The 23,855-nt window shown below is 43.0% G+C and overlaps 2 protein-coding genes across 2 annotated transcripts in view; one reads left to right on the forward strand and one right to left on the reverse strand.

The window, feature by feature from the left end:
• Positions 1–10,965, reverse strand: part of kcp (kielin cysteine rich BMP regulator) — a 53,342-nt gene extending 42,377 nt beyond the window's left edge. Inside the window, exons 1-3 of the mRNA XM_020455859.2 lie at positions 10,569–10,965; positions 345–889; positions 149–221 (exon numbers count right to left, since the gene is read on the reverse strand). Of these exons, the coding sequence (XP_020311448.1) occupies positions 149–221; positions 345–889; positions 10,569–10,662 (712 nt within the window). The 5' untranslated portion in view covers positions 10,663–10,965. The remainder of the gene's footprint in view (positions 1–148; positions 222–344; positions 890–10,568) is intronic.
• Positions 10,966–19,356: 8,391 nt separating this feature from the next.
• The window catches only part of LOC116356385 (cadherin-related family member 5-like), a 32,103-nt gene continuing 27,604 nt past the window's right edge, over positions 19,357–23,855 (forward strand). The window contains exon 1 of the mRNA XM_031802158.1: positions 19,357–19,596. The gene's annotated coding sequence lies outside the window, so the exon portion shown is untranslated. The remainder of the gene's footprint in view (positions 19,597–23,855) is intronic.

Genomic DNA, 23,855 nt, shown 5'->3' on the forward strand with positions numbered 1-23,855 from the left:
TTATATGACAGGGAGTGTGAGGAGCTGAAGGCGGGCTAATTACAGTAATAGATTAGTACACTCAGTTCCTCATTCGTAGAGAATGACATGGACTTGTCTTAATGGCAAAGTAGCCATAAAACCAATAGCCAGGTTAAAAAACCTGTACCTGTAATGTTGTCACATTGCCACGGACGCCTCTGATACGCTCTGGTAGAGATCTCAGCTGTCTGCACATAACCCTACAGAGAGACAGTGATGGAGCAATAGAAGGGGGGAGAGAGAGGGAGAAAGATAAACAGTTATCGAGTGCATACTTGCATGTGTGTACATGTGAATATATGTGTGCGAGTGTGTTTACTCACAGTGAACTTGCTCTCCATGTCACCCTGTGTGCTGGCCAGTGTGATGACTAGGTCTGGGGGCAGCTGTAGTTTGACTCTCTCCTCTTTGTCTCTCTGTATAACCACTGCCTCTCTACAGTCCACAAACAGAGACACACGGCCAGCCTCCAGGGCCAGGGCCAACCGCACCCAGCCTCCCCCAGAGAAGGGACTTCCTCCTGGGAACAGGACACTGGCAAGTCCCTGGCCTTCCAATCCAGCCTGGTGGTCCAGACGCAGAGATTTGGAGCGGGTAGAGGAATAGAGTTGGAGGAGGGGCGAGGAAGAGGAGGAGAAAGAGAGCAGAGTGCCACTGGAGTCTGCACCCTGACGTGCCATCAAGTAAATTCCCAGACTGCCTTGCAGTGAGGAAACAAGGTAGTGGGAGTATTGTTCGGGAAGGGTCAGGTGAGGTGAGCGGGGGCGGGGGCGGAGTTTGTAGGCCTGGGTTCCAGGCCACTCCCCCTGGACTTTGGATACACCCTTTAAGGGGCGGGACATATTGAGAGCCTCCAGTAGGTTGATCACTGAGGGACAGACAAGACAATGAATGAGAATTGACAGAAAGATCAACAAGCGAGCCAATCAAAATACAGTGCCTTGCGAAAGTATTCGTCCCCCTTGAACTTTGCAACCTTTTGCCACATTTCAGGCTTCAAACATAAAGATATAAAACTGTATTTTTTTGTGAAGAATCAACAACAAGTGGGACACAATCATGAAGTGGAACAACATTTATTGGATATTTCAAACTTTTTTAACAAATCAAAAACTGAAAAAGTGGGTGCAAAATTATTCAGCCCCCTTAAGTTAATACTTTGTAGCGCCACCTTTTGCTGCGATTACAACTGTAAGTCGCTTGGGGTATGTCTCTATCAGTTTTGCACATCGAGAGACTGACATTTTTTCCCATTCCTCCTTGCGAAACAGCTCGAGCTCAGTGAGGTTGGATGGAGAGCATTTGTGAACAGCATTTTTCAGTTCTTTCCACAGATTCTCGATTGGATTCAGGTCTGGACTTTGACTTGGCCATTCTAACACCTGGATATGTTTATTTTTGAATCCTTCCATTGTAGATTTTGCTTTATGTTTTGGATCATTGTCTTGTTGGAAGACAAATCTCCGTCCCAGTCTCAGGTCTTTTGCAGACTCCATCAGGTTTTCTTCCAGAATGGTCCTGTATTTGGCTCCATCCATCTTCCCATCAATTTTAACCATCTTCCCTGTCCCTGCTCAAGAAAAGCAGGCCCAAACCATGATGCTGCCACCACCATGTTTGACAGTGGGGATGGTGTGTTCAGGGTGATAAGCCGGGTTTGTTTTTACGCCAAACATAACGTTTTGCATTGTTGACAAAAAGTTCAATTTTGGTTTCATCTGACCAGAGCACCTTCTTCCACATGTTTGGTGTGTCTCCCAGGTGGCTTGTGGCAAACTTTAAACAACACTTTTTATGGATATCTTTAAGAAATGGCTTTCTTCTTGCCACTCTTCCATAAAGGCCAGATTTGTGCAATATACGACTGATTGTTGTCCTATGGACAGAGTCTCCCACCTCAGCTGTAGATCTCTGCAGTTCATCCAGAGTGATCATGGGCCTCTTGGCTGCATCTCTGATCAGTCTTCTCCTTGTATGAGCTGAAAGTTTAGAGGGACGGCCAGGTCTTGGTAGATTTGCAGTGGTCTGATACTCCTTCCATTTCAATATTATCGCTGGCACAGTGCTCCTTGGGATGTTTAAAGCTTGGGAAATCTTTTTGTATCCAAATCCGGCTTTAAACTCCTTCACAACAGTATCTCGGACCTGCCTGGTGTGTTCCTTGTTCTTCATGATGCTCTCTGCACTTTTAACGGACCTCTGAGACTATCACAGTGCAGGTGCATTTATACGGAGACTTGATTACACACAGGTGGATTGTATTTATCATCATTAGTCATTTAGGTCAACATTGGATCATTCAGAGATCCTCACTGAACTTCTGGAGAGAGTTTGCTGCACTGAAAGTAAAGGGGCTGAATAATTTTGCACGCCCAATTTTTCAGTTTTTGATGTGTTAAAAAGTTTGAAATATCCAATAAATGTCGTTCCACTTCATGATTGTGTCCCACTTGTTGTTGATTCTTCACAAAAAATACAGTTTTATATCTTTATGTTTGAAGCCTGAAATGTGGCAAAAGGTCGTAAAGTTCAAGGGGGCCGAATACTTTCGCAAGGCACTGTATACACAAACACAAACATATATACACACACACACACACACACACACTGTCAGGTTGGCTAATACACACTCATGCTTCAGACCATGTCTGATACGACATGATAAACAGATTTCTGGGTCTGAAAGAGACAGAGCCACCAGAAAACATGTGGCGAGACAGATTTTGCCCTTGTCCTTTTCTATATGGTGGGGCGCCTCCACACCAATTTCAAAGCAGCATCCCCGAATGCGTTTATCAGACATTAATTAGTTCACATCATAGAAAAACATTTTTACAACGGAAAAGAAAGCAGTTAACCCCCACGCTCGTTGCGACAGGTGGATTCACAATGGTCTCCTAGCTACACCCTATACAGAGCCTCATCAACTACGCCTTTGCACCAGGTTGCACCAGCACCTCGTTGTTTAACTCTGCACTTGGTTTCTTTCTTCGATCACACTCCTCTCCGGTCTGTGGAATCAGCTGTGTGTTATCTAGTGGAAGAAACCCTCCTATCCTGCATGCCTGGTTGCCTGCCTTATGAGAGAGCAAACACACATTTTCATGGAAAATTGCAGTTAATAAAAGCAGTTTAATCATCCTCTAAAACTAGCTAGAATGGTCCAGTCTATAGCTAGCTAACACAACTTCTAACGTTAGCTTTAGAGTAGCCTAGCTAGATAGCTAGCTAGCTAACATTAGCAGCTAGATTGATACAATCATGCGGACAGCTGCTAATGTTAATAATTTAGACTCACTGAATAAATGTGTTTGGCACAGGATAAAGAAGATGAAATGATCTGCTGCTGCTACCCAATGCCAAGGGATACTGAAGTTCCTGAAAAGGTTAGTCAGCCAGTTTGTTAGTCCAGTAATGTTTGTTGGTATATTATTTTATTTCCACTACTTTTCTTTTAAAACATTTTTTTAAACAAATGTTTGTGGTGCAAATTTCACTGTCTTAAAAGTAAAAAACTTAAAACTTCCGCCACAGAGCAGTCTACACAGACAATATAAACGCATTTGTCCAACCATAACAGATTGATGGCTAATGCAGAAAGAGATCATTTATTTTCTAGCACCACCATAACTTTCCCATATATAGAGAGACAGCCATAATGGTGTCAGTCTTTGATCTTCTTGGCCTTCCTGTGTCACCAGGTGTTGTAGATGTCATAGAGGGCAAGCAGTGTGCCCCTAATGATGTTGTGGGCTGACCACACCACCCTCTGGAGTGCCCTGTAGTTGTCTATGTGAAGGGACCATTAGGTCATCAGTTATGTGCACGCAGAGGAACATAAAGCTTTTGACCGTTTCCACTGTGGCACGTCGTTGTGGATGCGGGGGTGCTCTCTCTCTCTCTGCTGTGTCCTGTAGTCCACGATCAGCTCCTTTATTTTGTTAACATTGAGGTAGAGTTTATTTTCCTGGCACCACTCCACCATGGCTCTCACCTCCTCCCTGTAGGCTGTCTCATCATTGTTGATAATCAGGCCTACTACTGCTGGGTCATCTGCAAACTTGATGATTGAGTTGGAGACGTGCGTGGCCACGCAGTTATGGATGAACAGGGAGCACAGGAGTGGGCTGAGTACGCACCCCTGTGGGGCACCCGTGTTGAGCATGAGCGTGGTGCAGGTGTTGTTGACCACCTTCACCACTTGGGGTCAGCCCATCAGGATGTTCAGGGCCTAGTTGCACAGGGAGGGGTTATGACCTAGGGCCAAGCTTAGTGATGAACACTACATAGGTATTTGTCTTGTCCAGGTGGGATAGGGCAGTGTGCAGTGCAATGACGATTGCTTCATCCTTGGATCTGTTGGGGTGGTATGCGAATTGTAGTGGGTCTAGGTTGTTGGCTAAGGTGGAGGTGATATGGTCCTTAAATATCCTCTCAACGCACATCATGATGACAGATGTGAGATAGTCATTTAGTTCAGTTACCTTAGCTTTCTTGTGTACAGGAACAATGTAGGACATTTTGAAGGAAGTGGGGACAACAGACTGATTAAATATATGGATTTGACAGGCAATCAGTTCCTACAGTGAGCGCCAGGGAATCAACTTCTGGTGGGCCAAATCAGAGAGGCAGAGGTGAAGCGAGAGAGATAACTGGGCCCAAAATCTGTCTACACCAGCTGTTGGCATTTTTTTTTTTTTCACCAAGCGAGGAGTTTTTTTGTGATGGTCAATGAGTGTCGAATTTGGTTAACAAAATATGGAATGGCTTATTTGCTATGTGTAATCAAGCGAACCATTGCGCTCTCCCAGAAGCTTAAGTGGTGTGTAAATACTGCAAATTCAGACAAAGGAAGTGGCGTAATGAACTGGGGATACCTAGTCAGTTGTACAACTGAATGCCTTCAACTGAAATGTGTCTTCCGAATTTAACCCAACACCTCTGAAGCAGAGAGGTGCGGGGGGCTGCCACAATCGACATCCACATATTCGGCGCCCGGGGAACAGTGGGTTAACTGCCTAGCTCAGGTGCAGAACGACAGATACTTACCTTGTCAGCTCAGGGATTCGATCCAGCAACCTTTTGGGTTACTGGCCCAATGCTCTAACCACTTAATGGGTTCGCAATCAAAAAGATGTTGCATAAAGCTTACTTCATTATTCAATGTTTTTAACTATTTTCCCCGCATCAGGGATAGCATTTTCAGACGTTTCGCCTATACAGCCTTCCTCAGTGTTTAGTTCAAATGGTATTTTAATTCAAAACAGCATTTGTAAATGTGTGCCTTATTGCTATGAGTGCCTTATTGCTATGAGTGCCTTATTGCTACGAGTGCCTTATTGCTATGAGTGCCTTATTGCTATGAGTGCCTTATTGCTATGAGTGCCTTATTGCTACGAGTGCCTTATTGCTACGAGTGCCTTATTGCTATGAGTGCCTTATTGCTATGAGTGCCTTATTGCTATGAGTGCCTTATTGCTATGAGTGCCTTATTGCTATGTGTGCCTTATTGCTATGAGTGCCTTATTGCTATGAGTGCCTTATTGCTATGTGTGCCTTATTGCTATGAGTGCCTTATTGCTATGAGTGCCTTATTGCTATGTGTGCCTTATTGCTATGAGTGCCTTATTGCTATGAGTGCCTTATTGCTATGAGTGCCTTATTCCTATGAGTGCCTTATTGCTATGTGTGCCTTATTGCTACGAGTGCCTTATTGCTACGAGTGCCTTATTGCTATGTGTGCCTTATTGCTATGTGTGCCTTATTGCTATGTGTGCCTTATTGCTATGAGTGCCTTATTGCTATGTGTGCCTTATTGCTATGAGTGCCTTATTGCTATGAGTGCCTTATTGCTATGTGTGCCTTATTGCTATGAGTGCCTTATTGCTATGAGTGCCTTATTGCTATGAGTGCCTTATTCCTATGAGTGCCTTATTGCTATGTGTGCCTTATTGCTATGAGTGCCTTATTGCTATGAGTGCCTTATTGCTATGAGTGCCTTATTGCTATGTGTGCCTTATTGCTATGAGTGCCTTATTGCTATGAGTGCCTTATTGCTATGAGTGCCTTATTGCTATGTGTGCCTTATTGCTATGGTTGCCTTATTGCTATGAGTGCCTTATTGCTATGAGTGCCTTATTGCTATGTGTGCCTTATTGCTATGAGTGCCTTATTGCTATGAGTGCCTTATTGCTATGTGTGCCTTATTGCTATGAGTGCCTTATTGCTATGAGTGCCTTATTGCTATGTGTGCCTTATTGCTATGAGTGCCTTATTGCTATGAGTGCCTTATTGCTATGTGTGCCTTATTGCTATGGTGCCTTATTGCTATGAGTGCCTTATTGCTATGTGTGCCTTATTGCTATGAGTGCCTTATTGCTATGTGTGCCTTATTGCTATGAGTGCCTTATTGCTATGAGTGCCTTATTGCTATGAGTGCCTTATTGCTATGTGTGCCTTATTGCTATGAGTGCCTTATTGCTATGAGTGCCTTATTGCTATGAGTGCCTTATTGCTATGAGTGCCTTATTGCTATGAGTGCCTTATTGCTATGAGTGCCTTATTGCTATGAGTGCCTTATTGCTATGAGTGCCTTATTGCTATGAGTGCCTTATTGCTATGAGTGCCTTATTGCTATGAGTGCCTTATTGCTATGAGTGCCTTATTGCTATGAGTGCCTTATTGCTATGAGTGCCTTATTGCTATGAGTGCCTTATTGCTATGAGTGCCTTATTGCTATGAGTGCCTTATTGCTATGAGTGCCTTATTGCTATGAGTGCCTTATTGCTATGAGTGCCTTATTGCTATGAGTGCCTTATTGCTATGTGTGCCTTATTGCTATGAGTGCCTTATTGCTATGATGTGCCTTATTGCTATGTGTGCCTTATTGCTATGAGTGCCTTATTGCTATGAGTGCCTTATTGCTATGAGTGCCTTATTGCTATGAGTGCCTTATTGCTATGAGTGCCTTATTGCTATGAGTGCCTTATTGCTATGAGTGCCTTATTGCTATGAGTGCCTTATTGCTATGTGTGCCTTATTGCTATGAGTGCCTTATTGCTATGAGTGCCTTATTGCTATGTGTGCCTTATTGCTATGAGTGCCTTATTGCTATGTGTGCCTTATTGCTATGTGTGCCTTATTGCTATGAGTGCCTTATTGCTATGAGTGCCTTATTGCTATGAGTGCCTTATTGCTATGAGTGCCTTATTGCTATGAGTGCCTTATTGCTATGAGTGCCTTATTGCTATGTGTGCCTTATTGCTATGAGTGCCTTATTGCTATGAGTGCCTTATTGCTATGAGTGCCTTATTGCTATGAGTGCCTTATGCTATGGTGCCTTATTGCTATGAGTGCCTTATTGCTATGAGTGCCTTATTGCTATGTGTGCCTTATTGCTATGAGTGCCTTATTGCTATGTGTGCCTTATTGCTATGTGTGCCTTATTGCTATGAGTGCCTTATTGCTATGAGTGCCTTATTGCTATGAGTGCCTTATTGCTATGAGTGCCTTATTGCTATGTGTGCCTTATTGCTATGATTGCCTTATTGCTATGAGTGCCTTATTGCTATGAGTGCCTTATTGCTATGAGTGCCTTATTGCTATGAGTGCCTTATTGCTATGAGTGCCTTATTGCTATGAGTGCCTTATTGCTATGTGTGCCTTATTGCTATGAGTGCCTTATTGCTATGAGTGCCTTATTGCTATGAGTGCCTTATTGCTATGAGTGCCTTATTGCTATGAGTGCCTTATTGCTATGAGTGCCTTATTGCTATGAGTGCCTTATTGCTATGAGTGCCTTATTGCTATGAGTGCCTTATTGCTATGAGTGCCTTATTGCTATGAGTGCCTTATTGCTATGAGTGCCTTATTGCTATGAGTGCCTTATTGCTATGAGTGCCTTATTGCTATGTGTGCCTTATTGCTATGAGTGCCTTATTGCTATGAGTGCCTTATTGCTATGAGTGCCTTATTGCTATGAGTGCCTTATTGCTATGAGTGCCTTATTGCTATGAGTGCCTTATTGCTATGTGTGCCTATTGCTATGTGCTATGAGTGCCTTATTGCTATGTGTGCCTTATTGCTATGAGTGCCTTATTGCTATGAGTGCCTTATTGCTATGAGTGCCTTATTGCTATGTGTGCCTTATTGCTATGTGTGCCTTATTGCTATGAGTGCCTTATTGCTATGTGTGCCTTATTGCTATGAGGCCTTATTGCTATGAGTGCCTTATTGCTATGTGTGCCTTATTGCTATGAGTGCCTTATTGCTATGTGTGCCTTATTGCTATGTGTGTCTTATTGCTATGTGTGCCTTATTGCTATGAGTGCCTTATTGCTATGAGTGCCTTATTGCTATGTGTGCCTTATTGCTATGAGTGCCTTATTGCTATGAGTGCCTTATTGCTATGAGTGCCTTATTGCTATGAGTGCCTTATTGCTATGTGTGCCTTATTGCTATGTGTGCCTTATTGCTATGTGTGCCTTATTGCTATGAGTGCCTTATTGCTATGAGTGCCTTATTGCTATGTGTGCCTTATTGCTATGTGTGCCTTATTGCTATGAGTGCCTTATTGCTATGTGTGCCTTATTGCTATGTGTGCCTTATTGCTATGAGTGCCTTATTGCTATGAGTGCCTTATTTGATCGATTGTAAGTTTTGTAATGTTTAGATTGTTACGAGTATACTGATATAAATAGGACACATTGGCTAAAATGGTCCCACCTGATCTAGCCTCCTCCTGACTGCCTTCCATTTATTAAGAAATGTATTTTCATTGTTAGAGTGGCCACTAGAGTATCTGGTCAATATAATGGATAATCTGCGGCCAAATGGAGACCAGGACAACAACACAAGGTTAGTGGTTTTATGACTTGCACATACTGTGTGTAGTGTTACATGTAACCATGCCTTGTTACAGAGTCCACTGTGTAAAGTGTTACATGTAACCCTGCCTTGTTACAGAGTCCACTGTGTAAAGTGTTACATGTAACCCTGCCTTGTTACAGAGTCCACTGTGTAAAGTGTTACATGTAACCCTGCCTTGTTACAGAGTCCACTGTGTAAAGTGTTACATGTAACCCTGCCTTGTTACAGAGTCCACTGTGTAAAGTGTTACATGTAACCCTGCCTTGTTACAGAGTCCACTGTGTAAAGTATTACATGTAACCCTGCCTTGTTACAGAGTCCACTGTGTAAAGTGTTACATATAACCCTGCCTTGTTACAGAGTCCACTGTGTAAAGTGTTACATGTAACCCTGCCTTGTTACAGAGTCCACTGTGTGTAGTGTTACATGTAACCCTGACTTGTTACAGAGTCCACTGTGTAAAGTGTTACATGTAACCCTGCCTTGTTACAGAGTCCACTGTGTGTAGTGTTACATGTAACCCTGACTTGTTACAGAGTCCACTGTGTAAAGTGTTACATGTAACCCTGCCTTGTTACAGAGTCCACTGTGTAAAGTGTTACATGTAACCCTGCCTTGTTACAGAGTCCACTGTGTGTAGTGTTACATGTAACCCTGCCTTGTTACAGAGTCCACTGTGTAAAGTGTTACATGTAACCCTGCCTTGTTACAGAGTCCACTGTGTAAAGTGTTACATGTAACCCTGCGTTGTTACAGAGTCCACTGTGTAAAGTGTTACATGTAACCCTTTCGCACATGAAGCTTACATAATGAATAATTGCAGAAAAGCACAGTGATCAGATGAACAAATAATACGTATTCTGACATAAAATTCAATGACGTTTCTGCATTGAAACCGGTCTGTCTTTTATATTTTTCAAACCTACTGCTTAACATTGTGTGTATGTATAGAGTTAATGTGACATTATAACCATTCTTTGCATAACATTCAGCCCTGCTAAGTAGTTCACTAAACTACAGAGTACTGTATGTTGCCTATTGAAGCGGTTGTCTCTGGCTCTTTTGATATCAGATTCAGAATGAATAATAACAAGGTTTCTGGTAGTTTGAAAGGGTTTCATCCACCTGAGGCCAGGAGTGTTTCCAATTCACATAACCCAACAAGAAAATCCCTGTCCTATAGTCATAGCACAGATGAAAAGGGACGCTATCTAAAATAATACTTGTTTTTCATAGCCTACGGATAGGACCCATTGTTTAACCTCACTAAGTCATGAGATCACTTTTAAACCTGTGGTGCCAGATCTGGATAGAGAGAGAGAGAGAGAGAGAGAGAGAGAGAGAGAGAGAGAGAGAGAGAGAGAGAGAGAGAGAGAAAGAAAGAGAGAGAGAGAGGTAGAGAGAGAGAGAGAGAGAGAGAGAGAGAGAGAGAGACTGTGCGGTCTACACACAGTGTCAATGTTCCAATGATGTAACTGACCCTAAATTAATGCAAAAAGTAGTCTAACATTTCAACACAGTCACTGATTGATGAGATACAATGACTAACAGATCCTGGCAGACATACTTTTAATCGAATCATCAAATCATGTTACACACATACGCACACACATACACCGTGCAACCTAACCATTGTTCTGAGAAACAGTTTTGCAGGAGTCAATATCGTAAACACATACCGTTCTCATGGTTGTTATCTATAGGGTGGGCTCGAAGTGACGAACACACACTCAACCACACACACAGCATGGTCTTCAGCCAGCGGACCTCCATTCCCACACGGCTGGTTGTGAGTGTGTGAAGACCTCCGCAGAAAGAAAGTTCCCCTTCGGTTCACACTTTGCGCGCCTCAAATCCGCATGAAAAGTTACTCCACAGTAGTGACAAGGAATTTAAATAGCCTAGTTAAATGCGATAATTGGACATTCAAATCGATTCATTTGAAACGTTAATTTGACAAACAAAGAAGCGCCAACAAGTTATGTCCTTATTTCCAACACGGTCTATCTGAACTGCGTCCGCCCGGACTTCAGCTCCTCTTCCCCGATGTCAACGAGCGACGCGCGTCACAGAAACACGAAACATCTGGATGCAGGCAGGCTCTATCTCCGGGGAGGCTATACGGACACGCCTGGTGTATACGAGTTGAGTGGGGACGAACGGATTCGGTTTAGTCAGACGTCCTAATGAGCCCTGCACAGCTAGGTAGTTATACTAGTTTATGCTTGAGGCTAGAATTTGAAACTTGTCTGCCGAAGTCAGGACTTGAGAGTGTTCAGAATCATGTAGATTTTATCAGACTTCAAAAGCAACAAATGTGCTTTAGCTGTCACACTGGCTTGGTATTATCTATCTAGCTACCCACTGGACACAGACTTCATATCAATATCTAGTTTTGATTTACATTTGGTTGAGTTGTCAACTAACGTGAATTCAACATAAAAACCAATTTTAAAAATCACCATGTCATGGTTGAAATTAGACGAAATTCCCTTAAATTGCTAACTTTTTTCAAATCCATTCAATTTTCCACGTTGGTTCAAGGTGATCACATATTTTGGGGTTGTTGAAATTACGTGCAAACAACGTTGATTGAACCCGTTTTTGCCCAGTGGGTTATTATAGGACAGCAGTGCTCAGCAAGCTCGGGCATAAGGACACACTGTGCACCTTGTTGTGTGTCCGGCAGCGCAAACTCTCCTCATTGACCAGCCGTAGCCAGTAGGCCTACCAACTGGGCACAGACAACTTCTATTTCACGTTGGTTCAACATAATTTCTATGTGGAAACAATGTTGATTCAACCAGTGTGTGCCCAGTGGGTAGACTATCAACCCAGTATCACAGATTACTGTGAAATTATAGGAAATTCGTGACAGGCACAGTGTATACAGTGAATTTCAATCACAGATCAAATCAAAGTTTATTTGTCACGTGCGCCGTATATAGTGAAATGCTTACTTACAGGCTCTAACCAATAGTGCAAAAAAGGTATTAGGTGAACAATAGGTAAGTAAAGAAATAAAACAACAGTAAAAAGACAGGCTATATACAGTAGGGAGGCTATAAAAGTAGCGAGGCTATATACTGACACCAGTTAGACAGGCTGATTGAGGGAGTATGTACATGAATGTATAGTTAAAGTGACTATGCATATATGATGAACAGAGAGTAGCAGTAGCATAATAGAGGGGTTGGGGGGGCACACAATGCAAATAGTCCGGGTAGCTATTTGATTATGGCTTGGGGGTAAAAACTGTCGAGAAGCCTTTTTTTCCTAGACTTGGCACTCTGGTAGCGCTTGCCATGCGGTAGTAGAGAGAACAGTCTATGACTGGGGTGGCTGGGATCTTTGACAATTTTTAGGGCCTTCCTCTGACACTGCCTGGTGTAGAGGTCCTGGATAGCAGGCAGCTTAGCCCCAGTGATGTACTGGGCCGTACGAACTACCCTCTGTTGTGCCTTGCGGTCAGAGGCTGAGGAAGGCAGTGATGCAACCAGTCATGATGCTCACGATGTTGCAGCTGTAGAACCTTTTGAGCATCTCAGGACGAATGCCAACACGTTTTAGTTTCCTGAGGGGGAATAGGCTTTGTCGTGCCCTCTTCACAACTGTCTTGGTGTGTTTGAACCATTCTAGTTTGTTGTTGATGTGGACACCAAGGAACTTGAGGCTCTCAACCTACACTACAGCCCCGTCGATAGGAATGGGGGCATGCTCAGTCCTCATTTTCCTGTAGTTGTCACGACTCCCGCCGAAGCCTGCTCCTCTCCTTGTTCAGGCGGCATCAGCGATCGACGTCACTGGCTTTCTAGCCATCGCCGCTCCATTTTTCATATATCCATTTGTCTTGTCTTGTTTTCATACACACCTGGTTTTCAATTCCCCAATCAATCTACTTGTATTTAACCCTCTGTTTTCCATCATGTTTTGTGTGTAATTGTTTTCATGTCAAGTGATGTTCCTTTAGCGCTTTACTTTATTGTTCCGTTTTTTGAGCGTGTTTGTTTTGTTGTGCTCCCGGTTTGGAACTATAATAAAGTGTGCTTTATTTAATCATACTCTGCTCTCCTGCACCTGACCTCTTGAGGGATAGGTTGTTATTCTGGCAGGTCTCTGACCTCCTCCCTATAGGCTGTCTCATCGTAGTCGGTGATCAGGCCTATCACTGTTGTGTCGTCTGCAAACTTAATGATGGTGTTGGAGTAGTACCTGGGCATGCAGTCGTGGGTGAACAGGGAGTACAGGAGGGGGCTGAGCACGCACCCCTGGGGAGCTTCAGTGTTGAGGATCAGCGTGGCAGATGTGTTGCTACCTACCCTCACCGCCTGGGGACGGCCCGTCAGAATGTCCAACTGCAGAGGGAGGTGTTCAGTCCCAGGATCCTTAGTTTAGTGATGAGCTTTGAGGGTACTATGGTGTTGAACGCTGAGATGTAGTCAATGAATAGCATTCTCACATAGGTGTTCGTTTTGTCCAGGTGGGAAAGGGCAGTGTGGAGTGCAATAGAAATTGCATCATCTGTGGATCTGTTTGGGCGGTATGCAAATTGGAGTGGGTCTAGGGTTTCTGGGATAATGGTGTTGATGTGAGCCATTACCAACCTTTCAAAGCACTTCATGGCTACGGACGTGAGTGATACGCGTCTGTAGTCATTTAGGCAGGATGCCTTTGTGTTTTTGGGCACATGGACTATGGTGGTCTGCTTGAAACATGTTGATATTACAGACTCAATCAGGACATGTTGAAAATGTCAGTGAAGACACCTGCCAGTTTGTCAGCACATGCCCGGAGCACATGTCCTGGTAATCCGTCTGGCCCCGCAGCCTTATGTATTTTGACCTGTTTAAAGGTCTTACTCACGTCAGCTACAGAGAGCGTGATCACACAGTCGCCCGGAACAGCTGATGCTCCCATGCATGCCTCAGTGTTGCTTGCCTCGAAGTGAGCATAGAAGTGATTTAGCTCGTCTGGTAGGTTCGTGTCACTGGGCAGCTCGCGGCTGTGCTTCCCTTTGTAGTCTGTAATAGGTTGCAAACCCTGCCACATAAGACGAGCGTCGGAGCCGGTATAGTATGATTCAATCTTAGCCCTGTATTGACGCTTTGCCTGTTTGATGGTTCGTTGCAGGGCATAGCAGGATTTCTTGTAAGCTTTTGGGTTAGAGTCCCGCACCTTGAAAGTGGCAGCTCTAGATAAAAACAGTAGATGGTTTAAAACCTCTCTGGGATAGCGGGACACCTGTCGACAACTTCCGGAGAAATTAGACATTTTTGAATAAATTGGAATAAAATTATTCAAATAAATAATCATAAAAACTATGGATATTAAACATCTAGGTATATACAAGTGTCATATCGGTTAAAAGCTTAAATTCTTGTTAATCGAACTGCATTGCCCGATTTACAATAGGCTTTACAGCAAAAGCATGCCATGCGATTGTTTGAGGACGGCACCCCAAATCAACCAGCACAGGCTTCATAAAATCACAGATATTGATTAAATATTTGTCACGTTCTGACCATAGTTCTGTTATTTATTCTTTGTCTTAGTATGGTCAGGGCGTGAGTTGGGGTGGGCAGTCTATGTTTGTTTTACTATGTTGGTTTTTGTGTTCGGCCTAGTATGGTTCTCAATCAGAGGCAGGTGTCGTTAGTTGTCTCTGATTGAGAATCATACTTAGGTAGCCTGGGTTTCACTTTTGGTTGGTGGGTGTTTGTTTTCCGTGTGAGTGTTTGGTCCACACGGTACTGTTTCGTTTTTTGTTTTGTTCACATCGTTTATTGTTTTGTATTTCAGTGTTCAGTTTGCTTCATTAAATATTACATCATGAACACTTACCACGCTGCGCTTTGGTCCGATCCTTCTTCCACCTCTGAATGCCGTTAAAATATTCACTTACTTTTTTGAAAATCTTCCTCTGATTTGCAATCCAAAGGGTCCCAGCTACAACATGCATGGTCGTTTTGTTAGATAAAATCCTTCTTTATATCCCAAAAAGTCAGTTTAGTTGGTGCCATTGATTTGAGTAATCCACTCGTTCAGCATGCAGAGAAAGGAATCCAAAAAGGTACCGCTAAACTTTGTTAAAACAAGTAAAAATGTGTTTCTATCTAATCCTCAGGTACTCTAAAATGTAATTAAAATATAATATTTCATACGGAAAGAAGTATGTTCAATAGGAAAGTAAAATTAGCATGTGTATGTCCTCTTCGTCACACTCGCACAGACTGATTTCCAACTCTGACTCCCAGTACCAAAACTCCAAATTCTTCCTCGTTTGGGAAGAAGCAAGCCTGAAACCTTGAACAATGACTGATATCTAGTGGAAGCCATAGGAATTGCAATCTGGGAGCTGGAATTGCTCTCTCTCAAAACAAATACTGGTTGGTATTTCTTTGGATTTTCTCCTAGCATTTCAATTGTGTTATAGTCTCATGTTTTCTATCTAATGGTACCAATTATATGCATATCCTGGCTTCTGGGCCTGAGTAACAGGCAGTTTACTTTGGGCACGTCAGTCAGACAGGAAGTGGAGGAAAATAGACCCTAGCCTGAAGTTTAAAACAGAAACAAGGAGGGAGGTTGGTCGGAGGATGGGTAGGCGTATAACGCAAATGTCTAGCAACCTAAAGGTTGCGTGTTCGAACATGAACATCTAGCAAACCATTTTAGCTAATTAACAACTTTGCAACGACTTACTACTTTTTAGCAACTTTGCAACTACTTAGCATGTTAGCTAACCCTTCCCCTAACCTTAACTATTTAACCTAACTCCTAACCTTAACCCTAACCTTAACCCTTTAACTACTTAGCTAGCATGTTACCTAAACCTAATCTTAACCCCTAAACCTAACCCTAACCCCTAACAATCACTTTAGTTTTAGCCACCTAGCTAGCCTAGCTAATAGTAGCCACAACAAATCGTGTAATGTACACGAATGCGTTATGATGAAAGAAAATCGTGCAATACACACAAAATGCGTTGTGATCAAAACCGTGTAAAAATTGACTTTTTGGTGTACTGGTCACACATTTTGAATGAGTAATTTGGGTCTATTTCACAAGACGCTGTGATAGTGTGTTGAGACTGAATCGCAATGACATCCAGATAGTTACTACCATATTACAAGTTATTTCTCGTGTAGGCTGTTAACTTACTCTAAATATAATCACATTCAATGGAACAAATTGGTGACTTTAGCTACCGCCTGCAACATGTGATACAGCTGCCCAGTGAGAAGCATCAGTGGGAAGCACCTAGATACAACACAGTTGATCTGGTCATTCACACCAGCTTGTCATTAAGTTAGCTAATTGTCATGTCATGGTGGCATCAAGATTCCAGATGGTGACCAATACTGTAAGTTATTTCTCCCTCGCCCATTGAAATAAACATCACTTTCTTTTACAAGTTTTGACATTATGTTCGTATTCTTAAATGGTATTATTTCTTATTGTTGTTGCATTGTTGAGAAGGAACCTGCAAGTAAGTATTTCGTTGGACGGGTATACCATGTGTATCCTGTACATACGACTAATAAAACGTTTAACTAGCGCCACCGCTGTTGTCGTTGCCAGCTAGCCAGCATAAACTAGCTTGCTGGGAATGGCTCATCAGAACAACTGACTGAACTGACTGAAATCCATTAGTTTTCACTTGGCTCTCAGCTGCAAGACAAACAAGTCATCAATTTAGGCACAAGGCATGTCTGTGTATCCTCTCCCCTCTCTCGCATGCAAGCGCGCACGCATGCACACACACTTTGCCTGAAGGTAAACTCCCTCAAACTTCGAGCCAAACCATGAGCACACCGAAAGTCGCAACATTAAGCACTGTGTGGGTTAACTCGCACAGAGCTGAAGAATTAGCCCCCTCCAAAAATTTTCAATTAGAAAAGTATTTCATAATTGGTGTCTAGCATTTGGCTAGACACATTGTATGGGCTGTTTTTAGTGTCACAAATAACTCTGAAGCCTTGATGTGGGAGACCGACAGCGCACAACACAGTTTGGGAATTAATGGAGTGGAATAACTCTGCAGCTCAGGGCCTCACTCTGCTCTGGTCTCTATATCCTTCTTTAAATTAACTACCTCTATGTACTCCTTTCTCTGTATGCCTATCTATCCCTCTTTCCATACTTCTATCTGCCCAGGAGATTCTATTTTGTTCATAGTGTCAAAGACCCACTTCCGCTGCCCCCGCCCCAGGGACAACTCTTTTCTTCTTTTGTACCTCCCCTATTTAAAGAAAACATTCAGCTGAGTGTTGTGGATTCCTGCTCTGGTTGACCTAAAACCTGGCTCGGCTTTTTAGACTGGAGGGGAGCCAAGGACTGGCGTGTGTGTGTGTGTGTGTGTGTGTGTGTGTGTGTGTGTGTGTGTGTGTGTGTGTGTGTGTGTGTGTGTGTGTGTGTGTGTGTGTGTGTGTGTGTGTGTGTGTGTGTGTGTGTGTGTGAATGGGGGAGTGAGAGGGGTGTAAACGGATGTAGTGATTCATGTCATCATGTTTCTTCTCTGAAGTATTGAAACATTGCATCCTCCAACATTCTGCCTGAACAGACTGATCAGCAGACCTTTCTTCTGTTATATATATCTCTCTCTCTGCCCTCCTTTATCTCTCTCTCACTCTGCCCTCCCTCCCACTCCCACTCTCTCTCTCTCTTCCCTCCTTTATCTCTTACTCTGCCCTCCCTTCCGCTCCCACACTCTCTCTCTCTCTCCCTCCCTCTCTTTCCCTCTCTCATTAGTAAAGACAATACTCTGGAGGAGAATGAACCCACATTAGGATCACACAGTGCTGCCAGATACTGCTACAGGCACACACATGCTCTCAGTGAGGTGGGTGTTTCAACATGTTATGTGTTCCAGTGAAGATGTTTGATCAGACAGACACACAAGTCCTGTTATCAGTTGTACCCCTCCAGGGACCAGCATCTGATCTATCTGAAAGCTGTGGGTCTACCTGACTAACCTAGGCAGTCACAACCACATCCTAGACAAGACCTCCATGAGCCACTGGACTAGTTAGCTTTATGCAGGTCATCAGCTCTGGTCTGGGTCTGTGTCGGGTGTCACTGTGTATACTGCAGGAACCCGTGGAACAATTGGAATGTGGGGATTGTTTGTTTGGGGACCTGTTTCAATGTAACACCACACGGAGAGGAGAATTAAGGGCGGTGTGACAGATGACACACTCTCTCTCTCTCTCTCTCTCTCTCACACACACACACACACACACACACACACACACACACACACACACACACACACACACACACACACACACACACACACACACACACACACACACACACACACACACACACACACACACAGACTGTTACGGACAGTGATCACACACCAGTTCGTGTGTTCCATAAGGGTTACATAAAACGGTCACAATAACGACACAATAGATGTGCTGTCACCTTATGACAGCTGACTTTACACTGTCACAGCAGTTTCCTCTGCTACAGGTTATGTGGTTCAGACAGATAATTTATTCTAATGTCCTCTTAATGAGGATAAGTAAACTCCTGTGTAAACACCAGCTGGTGGAGAGGTCACGGAGGAAAGAGAGGGAGCGAGAGAGAGTAAGAGAGACTGTTACCTCTGAATACAGCTATAGGTCCGACATCTAGTGGTGACATGTCATAACAGAAGGTAATAAAATCAACACGGACAATGCTGTCCAACTCAGACATGGGTCATTATGTCATTATGTTAATACTTGAAAGGACTATTTCATTGGTTCCATTATACTGGGCAAGCTCAATCAAGTGCAGCTGAAGTATCTGAAATTATCTGACATGTTTGATAAAAGCCTGGGCTTGATGGACATGGCTATTCATAATCAGAGCAAGAGATCTACAGCCAGCCATCACAACAAGTGACTGGTCTGGTGTCCCAACATTACGATGATATTAAATTAAACATGGATACATATCTCTCTCTCTCTCTCTCTCTGGTGTCTGGAGAAGGGGGAGGATGTCAGGGTTAAAAGCCAACATATGATTGGTAATCCCTTGTCAGCCCGATTAGCATGTTCTCTCTAAAGCCTGATAATCAGACGCACTCGCACATGCACACAGACACTGGCTCAAACAACTCCCTTATAAGACGTGTGTCTCTTACCTCCACTGTGACCAGATCAGTAATAGGTCTGATCGGCCACATCTTTATATTCACGCCACAACTCAGACCTGTAATGCCTGATGGAAGCCACACTCAACGACCAGGGATACCAGAGAAGTATGTGCAGATAGTCAAAAGGGAATAGTCAGGTGAGTTTTGACCCCTGTCTCTAACCTCCATGCTGTTTTAGTACGTTCTTTCTAGGCACCTCGATTGGCTAGTGCTCTCTAAGTACTCTGATTGGTCATAAATCCCGCCCCCAGGGTTTAGCCTCTGAGCCGAAAGTTATCCTCAGGAAACGTTTCTTAAGCTGCTGTCTAGTTTGTGTGTGATTTTTGTGTTCAAGTGCTGTCTTTGTGAGTGTGTTTGCGTCCCTGTTTCTTTCTGTACGTTTGGTGGTGTCTGCTTGTGTATCTGCGCTTATGTTTCTTAGTTTGTGTTTATTATTGTGAGGACACACACACTCCCTGGGTCTGCGTGGAAGGCTGTGTGTGTTCCTGTGGTCCAGCAGGTATGTTGTGTTCTCTAGGCATTAAGAACATAACCCACTGAGGATCTCACACCTACAGGTCAGTTAACACAGGTAAAGGTAGTGTGTCCGTGCCTGTGTTTGTGTGTGTGTTTACTTTAGAGGCTCTTGTGTGCAGGGTAATATTTGAGCAGAGGGCTGTCAGACAGCATGTTTGAGTGCATGTGTGTGTGTGAATGTAGTTGGGTGGTGTGGTGGTATTGCTAGTACGTTGTTAGTGTTTTTCTGATTGTGTTTCTAGGTTCTCAGATGGCAAGTCGACTAAATAATGGGCCCCTATTAAGAGATACTAATGATCTGAATGGAATGCAATGGAACTGTCATGTCACCGGGATTTCAAATTTACACATGGATGATTTATTTGTTGGCATTTTTGTTTCCCGTTTGTTGATTTGGAATGGAGTGTTCCCTAACCCTAACCCTGATAGACACCAGAATTAGGCCACGTGGAAGGAGGTTTGTTGGAATCAGAGCCAAAAAACAGGATTAGAGGAAGAGTGGGTTAGAGGATGGTTTGATGAAGGGTGAGCGGCGGTTGTCTGTCTCAGAGTCAAGCAAGGGAGGGGTTCAGGGAGGGCTGAGGAGGGGGAGATTAGGGCTGAGGTGGGAGAGGAGAGTGACAGGGGAGGTTAGAGGTGAGGTGGTCTGTCAGACAGGGAAAGCTGAAGAGAAACCCACTTACAGAGCATTTAAAGGAATTACTAAAGAGAAGCCTTCAAACTTGTCAACTGTGTAAGAGAGAGTGAATGGAAGAGTGAAACTGCGTGTGTGCCCTTACAATTTTTTTTAAACATACATAATTTCCCTCACGTTAAATATTTTTAAACATTTATTTGACACCACCAGCTACATCCGTTTTGCATCATTTGTTATCATATTTCAAAATGATTTCCTTGCAATATTGTTTGCTGTCAATACTTTTGGGTTTATGTTTTGCTTTCAATATCATTATTTCTGTTTGCAATACTAACAATTTTGTTCTTGACTTTTGCTTGAATTTAATTGCACAAAAGTAACTCACTGATAGAGGATTGTGCCATATAATAACACTATTACTCTAGGCCTATTAAAGGTGTTTAAAGCGGCAATCCTTAATTGAAACATTCGTGTTTTCAATGCCTCAGTTTCAGTAAAAAGTTGAGGGTTGGGGCTGGAGAAATGCAACCACTTTCAAATCCATAGACTATGCTATGGATGCAAGGACTGGCCATCCATGATATCAAAATTATAGATTTAACCATGTTTTAAGGCTTTACAGTGGTTGTTTACATTTACTTTGTTTACAAACTTTGGAGTAAAACCTTATATTTTGGGTTCTGACGGACACGACAGTAGAACTAAGCATTTATACGTTATATTCTTCAAGAATCAATAGGCACACATTTAGTCCAAAAAATGGATTTAGCAACTAAGGATTGCCCCTTCAACAATCAGTGACCGTCATACAGCAGAACTAGGTCGCCATTTGAACACAATCCATTAAACTGGCCCCAACATTTGTATTCTATCCACTGTTTTGCGAATGTCCCTCAAAATCAATCCCTTGTCCCACATTTTTTTTTTATAGATGTGGACAGCCTAAAGAACAACATTAGCCTGCAGATTGTACATGTTTTTTGTAAGTGTGTGTGTGTGTGTGTGTGTGTGTGTGTGTGTGTGTGTGTGTGTGTGTGTGTGTGTGTGTGTGCACTGTGTGTTAATAATCACAGTAAAGCCATGTCAGGTAAGACTTCTGTAGTGATGTAGCGCTGATCTCCAACTAAACATTATTGTGGGAAGCTCCATGTTACATTCCAATCTCCCTATCATATCTAAGCTGATATGACACCAATGTTGATGAAAATAGGCAAATCAACTTGATTGGTGGTACACAACACACTCCCCACCTCTCGCCATGAGCCATCTGGCCGTTACCGAGAGATAAACATTTATTGCCCCGACCCGGCTCAATATCTAGGAGTCGGATAAGACCAAGACTACAGCGTTCATAAAGTGACTATTAGACATACCACCTTTTGGACTGAATAAGTTTGTGGGGGCAACAGTTTTGATTAAATGTATAATTTATCGCTTTCACACGTGCTACCTTTCTGTAGCATTTCTGGCAATGCTAACATCTTTTCAGCCGAATCTCAGTTCTAAAACCGGACCAAAGCACTTGGGTTGCGCAGCAACAGCGCTAGGAGCTAGCTAACACCAGTCTGATGAGAGGCAAGCTACAAGCAAAGGAATATAGCTATATTTAGCTTTGGATGTTTTTTCACATTTCTGAAGTAATCTGTGTAAACTGTTGGCCTGCCTTGACACTTGCGTGTAATCAGAGCATAAACAAATAAGCACAAATAAGATAGCGAACGTCCTTGGCTGCTATTGCCAGTTAGCTAGCCAACTAACGTTAGCCAATAAGCCATCAAGGCTGTAATATTAGTTGTATGGACAGATTGCAATGCACCAGCACAACTCAATGTTAATAATATCTCCTATATTCTTCCACAAAGCACAGCTAGCTAGCTAAGTAAAGTTCATAGTCAACATCAAACTTTGGTAACCTGCCACGCTGCTAATGGGTCTTTCTATAAACTAGGGTACCAGTGAGGATTCCTACACTGAACAACTTGTTACAGCAGTTGATAAGTCATTGATAATAATCTGCAAAAAATGTTCAGGTCATTACATTAAGATATAAGGGGGATCATAGCTATATTCAATACAATTCATGAGATGATTTAAAACCTATGTTTAGCCCTCTATCATGGTCGGTGGCTTGATGTGAAACATAAAACATTACTTTTCTGTCCTTGCATTTATGGCAATGTAAATTGTCATTATATAACATATTAAGCATTAATCAGTTAAATTAGACATTAAACATGAACCCTGTAAGAATCGTGGATCTTGCTGTCAGACTGTTTTTTAATAGAGATGTCAGAAATGCAGTGTAACTAACTACATAACATTTCCTGTCTCCTTATGTTACAGGGTGAAAACAGTTTTCATCGGCACAAAAATCTAAAATAATTTATGCATTGCTTCTAACTGAAAGAGTCACCTTACCTTAATACTTCAAACCTAAATTGATACTGTAATTAACATGATTCAATCGGTAGTTATGCTGCTGAAGACAGTTGTGCTGGTGAAGACAGTTATGCTGGTGAAGACAGTTGTGCTGGTGAAGACAGTTGTGCTGGTGAAGACAGTTATGCTGCTGAAGACAGTTGTGCTGATGAAGACAGTTGTGCTGATGAAGACAGTTGTGCTGCTGAAGACAGTTCTGTTGGTGAAGACAGTTATGCTGGTTAAGACAGTTCTGCTGGTGAAGACAGTTGTGCTGGTGAAGACAGTTGTGCTGATGAAGACAGTTATGCTGGTGAAGACAGTTGTGCTGATGAAGACAGTTGTGCTGATGAAGACAGTTGTGCTGGTGAAGACAGTTATGCTGCTGAAGACAGTTGTGCTGGTGAAGACAGTTATGCTGGTGAAGACAGTTATGCTGGTGAAGACAGTTGTGCTGGTGAAGACAGTTGTGCTGATGAAGACAGTTGTGCTGCTGAAGACAGTTCTGTTGGTGAAGACAGTTATGCTGGTTAAGACAGTTCTGCTGGTGAAGACAGTTGTGCTGGTGAAGACAGTTGTGCTGATGAAGACAGTTATGCTGGTGAAGACAGTTGTGCTGATGAAGACAGTTGTGCTGATGAAGACAGTTGTGCTGGTGAAGACAGTTATGCTGCTGAAGACAGTTGTGCTGGTGAAGACAGTTATGCTGGTGAAGACAGTTATGCTGGTGAAGACAGTTATGCTGCTGAAGACAGTTGTGCTGATGAAGACAGTTGTGCTGATGAAGACAGTTGTGCTGCTGAAGACAGTTCTGTTGGTGAAGACAGTTATGCTGGTTAAGACAGTTCTGCTGGTGAAGACAGTTGTGCTGGTGAAGACAGTTGTGCTGGTGAAGACAGTTGTGCTGATGAAGACAGTTATGCTGATGAAGACAGTTGTGCTGATGAAGACAGTTGTGCTGGTGAAGACAGTTATGCTGCTGAAGACAGTTGTGCTGGTGAAGACAGTTATGCTGGTGAAGACAGTTATGCTGGTGAAGACAGTTGTGCTGGTGAAGACAGTTGTGCTGATGAAGACAGTTGTGCTGCTGAAGACAGTTCTGTTGGTGAAGACAGTTATGCTGGTTAAGACAGTTCTGCTGGTGAAGACAGTTGTGCTGGTGAAGACAGTTGTGCTGATGAAGACAGTTATGCTGGTGAAGACAGTTGTGCTGATGAAGACAGTTGTGCTGATGAAGACAGTTGT

This window comes from Oncorhynchus kisutch, linkage group LG22 (genome assembly GCF_002021735.2).
Source record: "Oncorhynchus kisutch isolate 150728-3 linkage group LG22, Okis_V2, whole genome shotgun sequence".
NCBI classification, from domain to species: domain Eukaryota; kingdom Metazoa; phylum Chordata; class Actinopteri; order Salmoniformes; family Salmonidae; genus Oncorhynchus; species Oncorhynchus kisutch.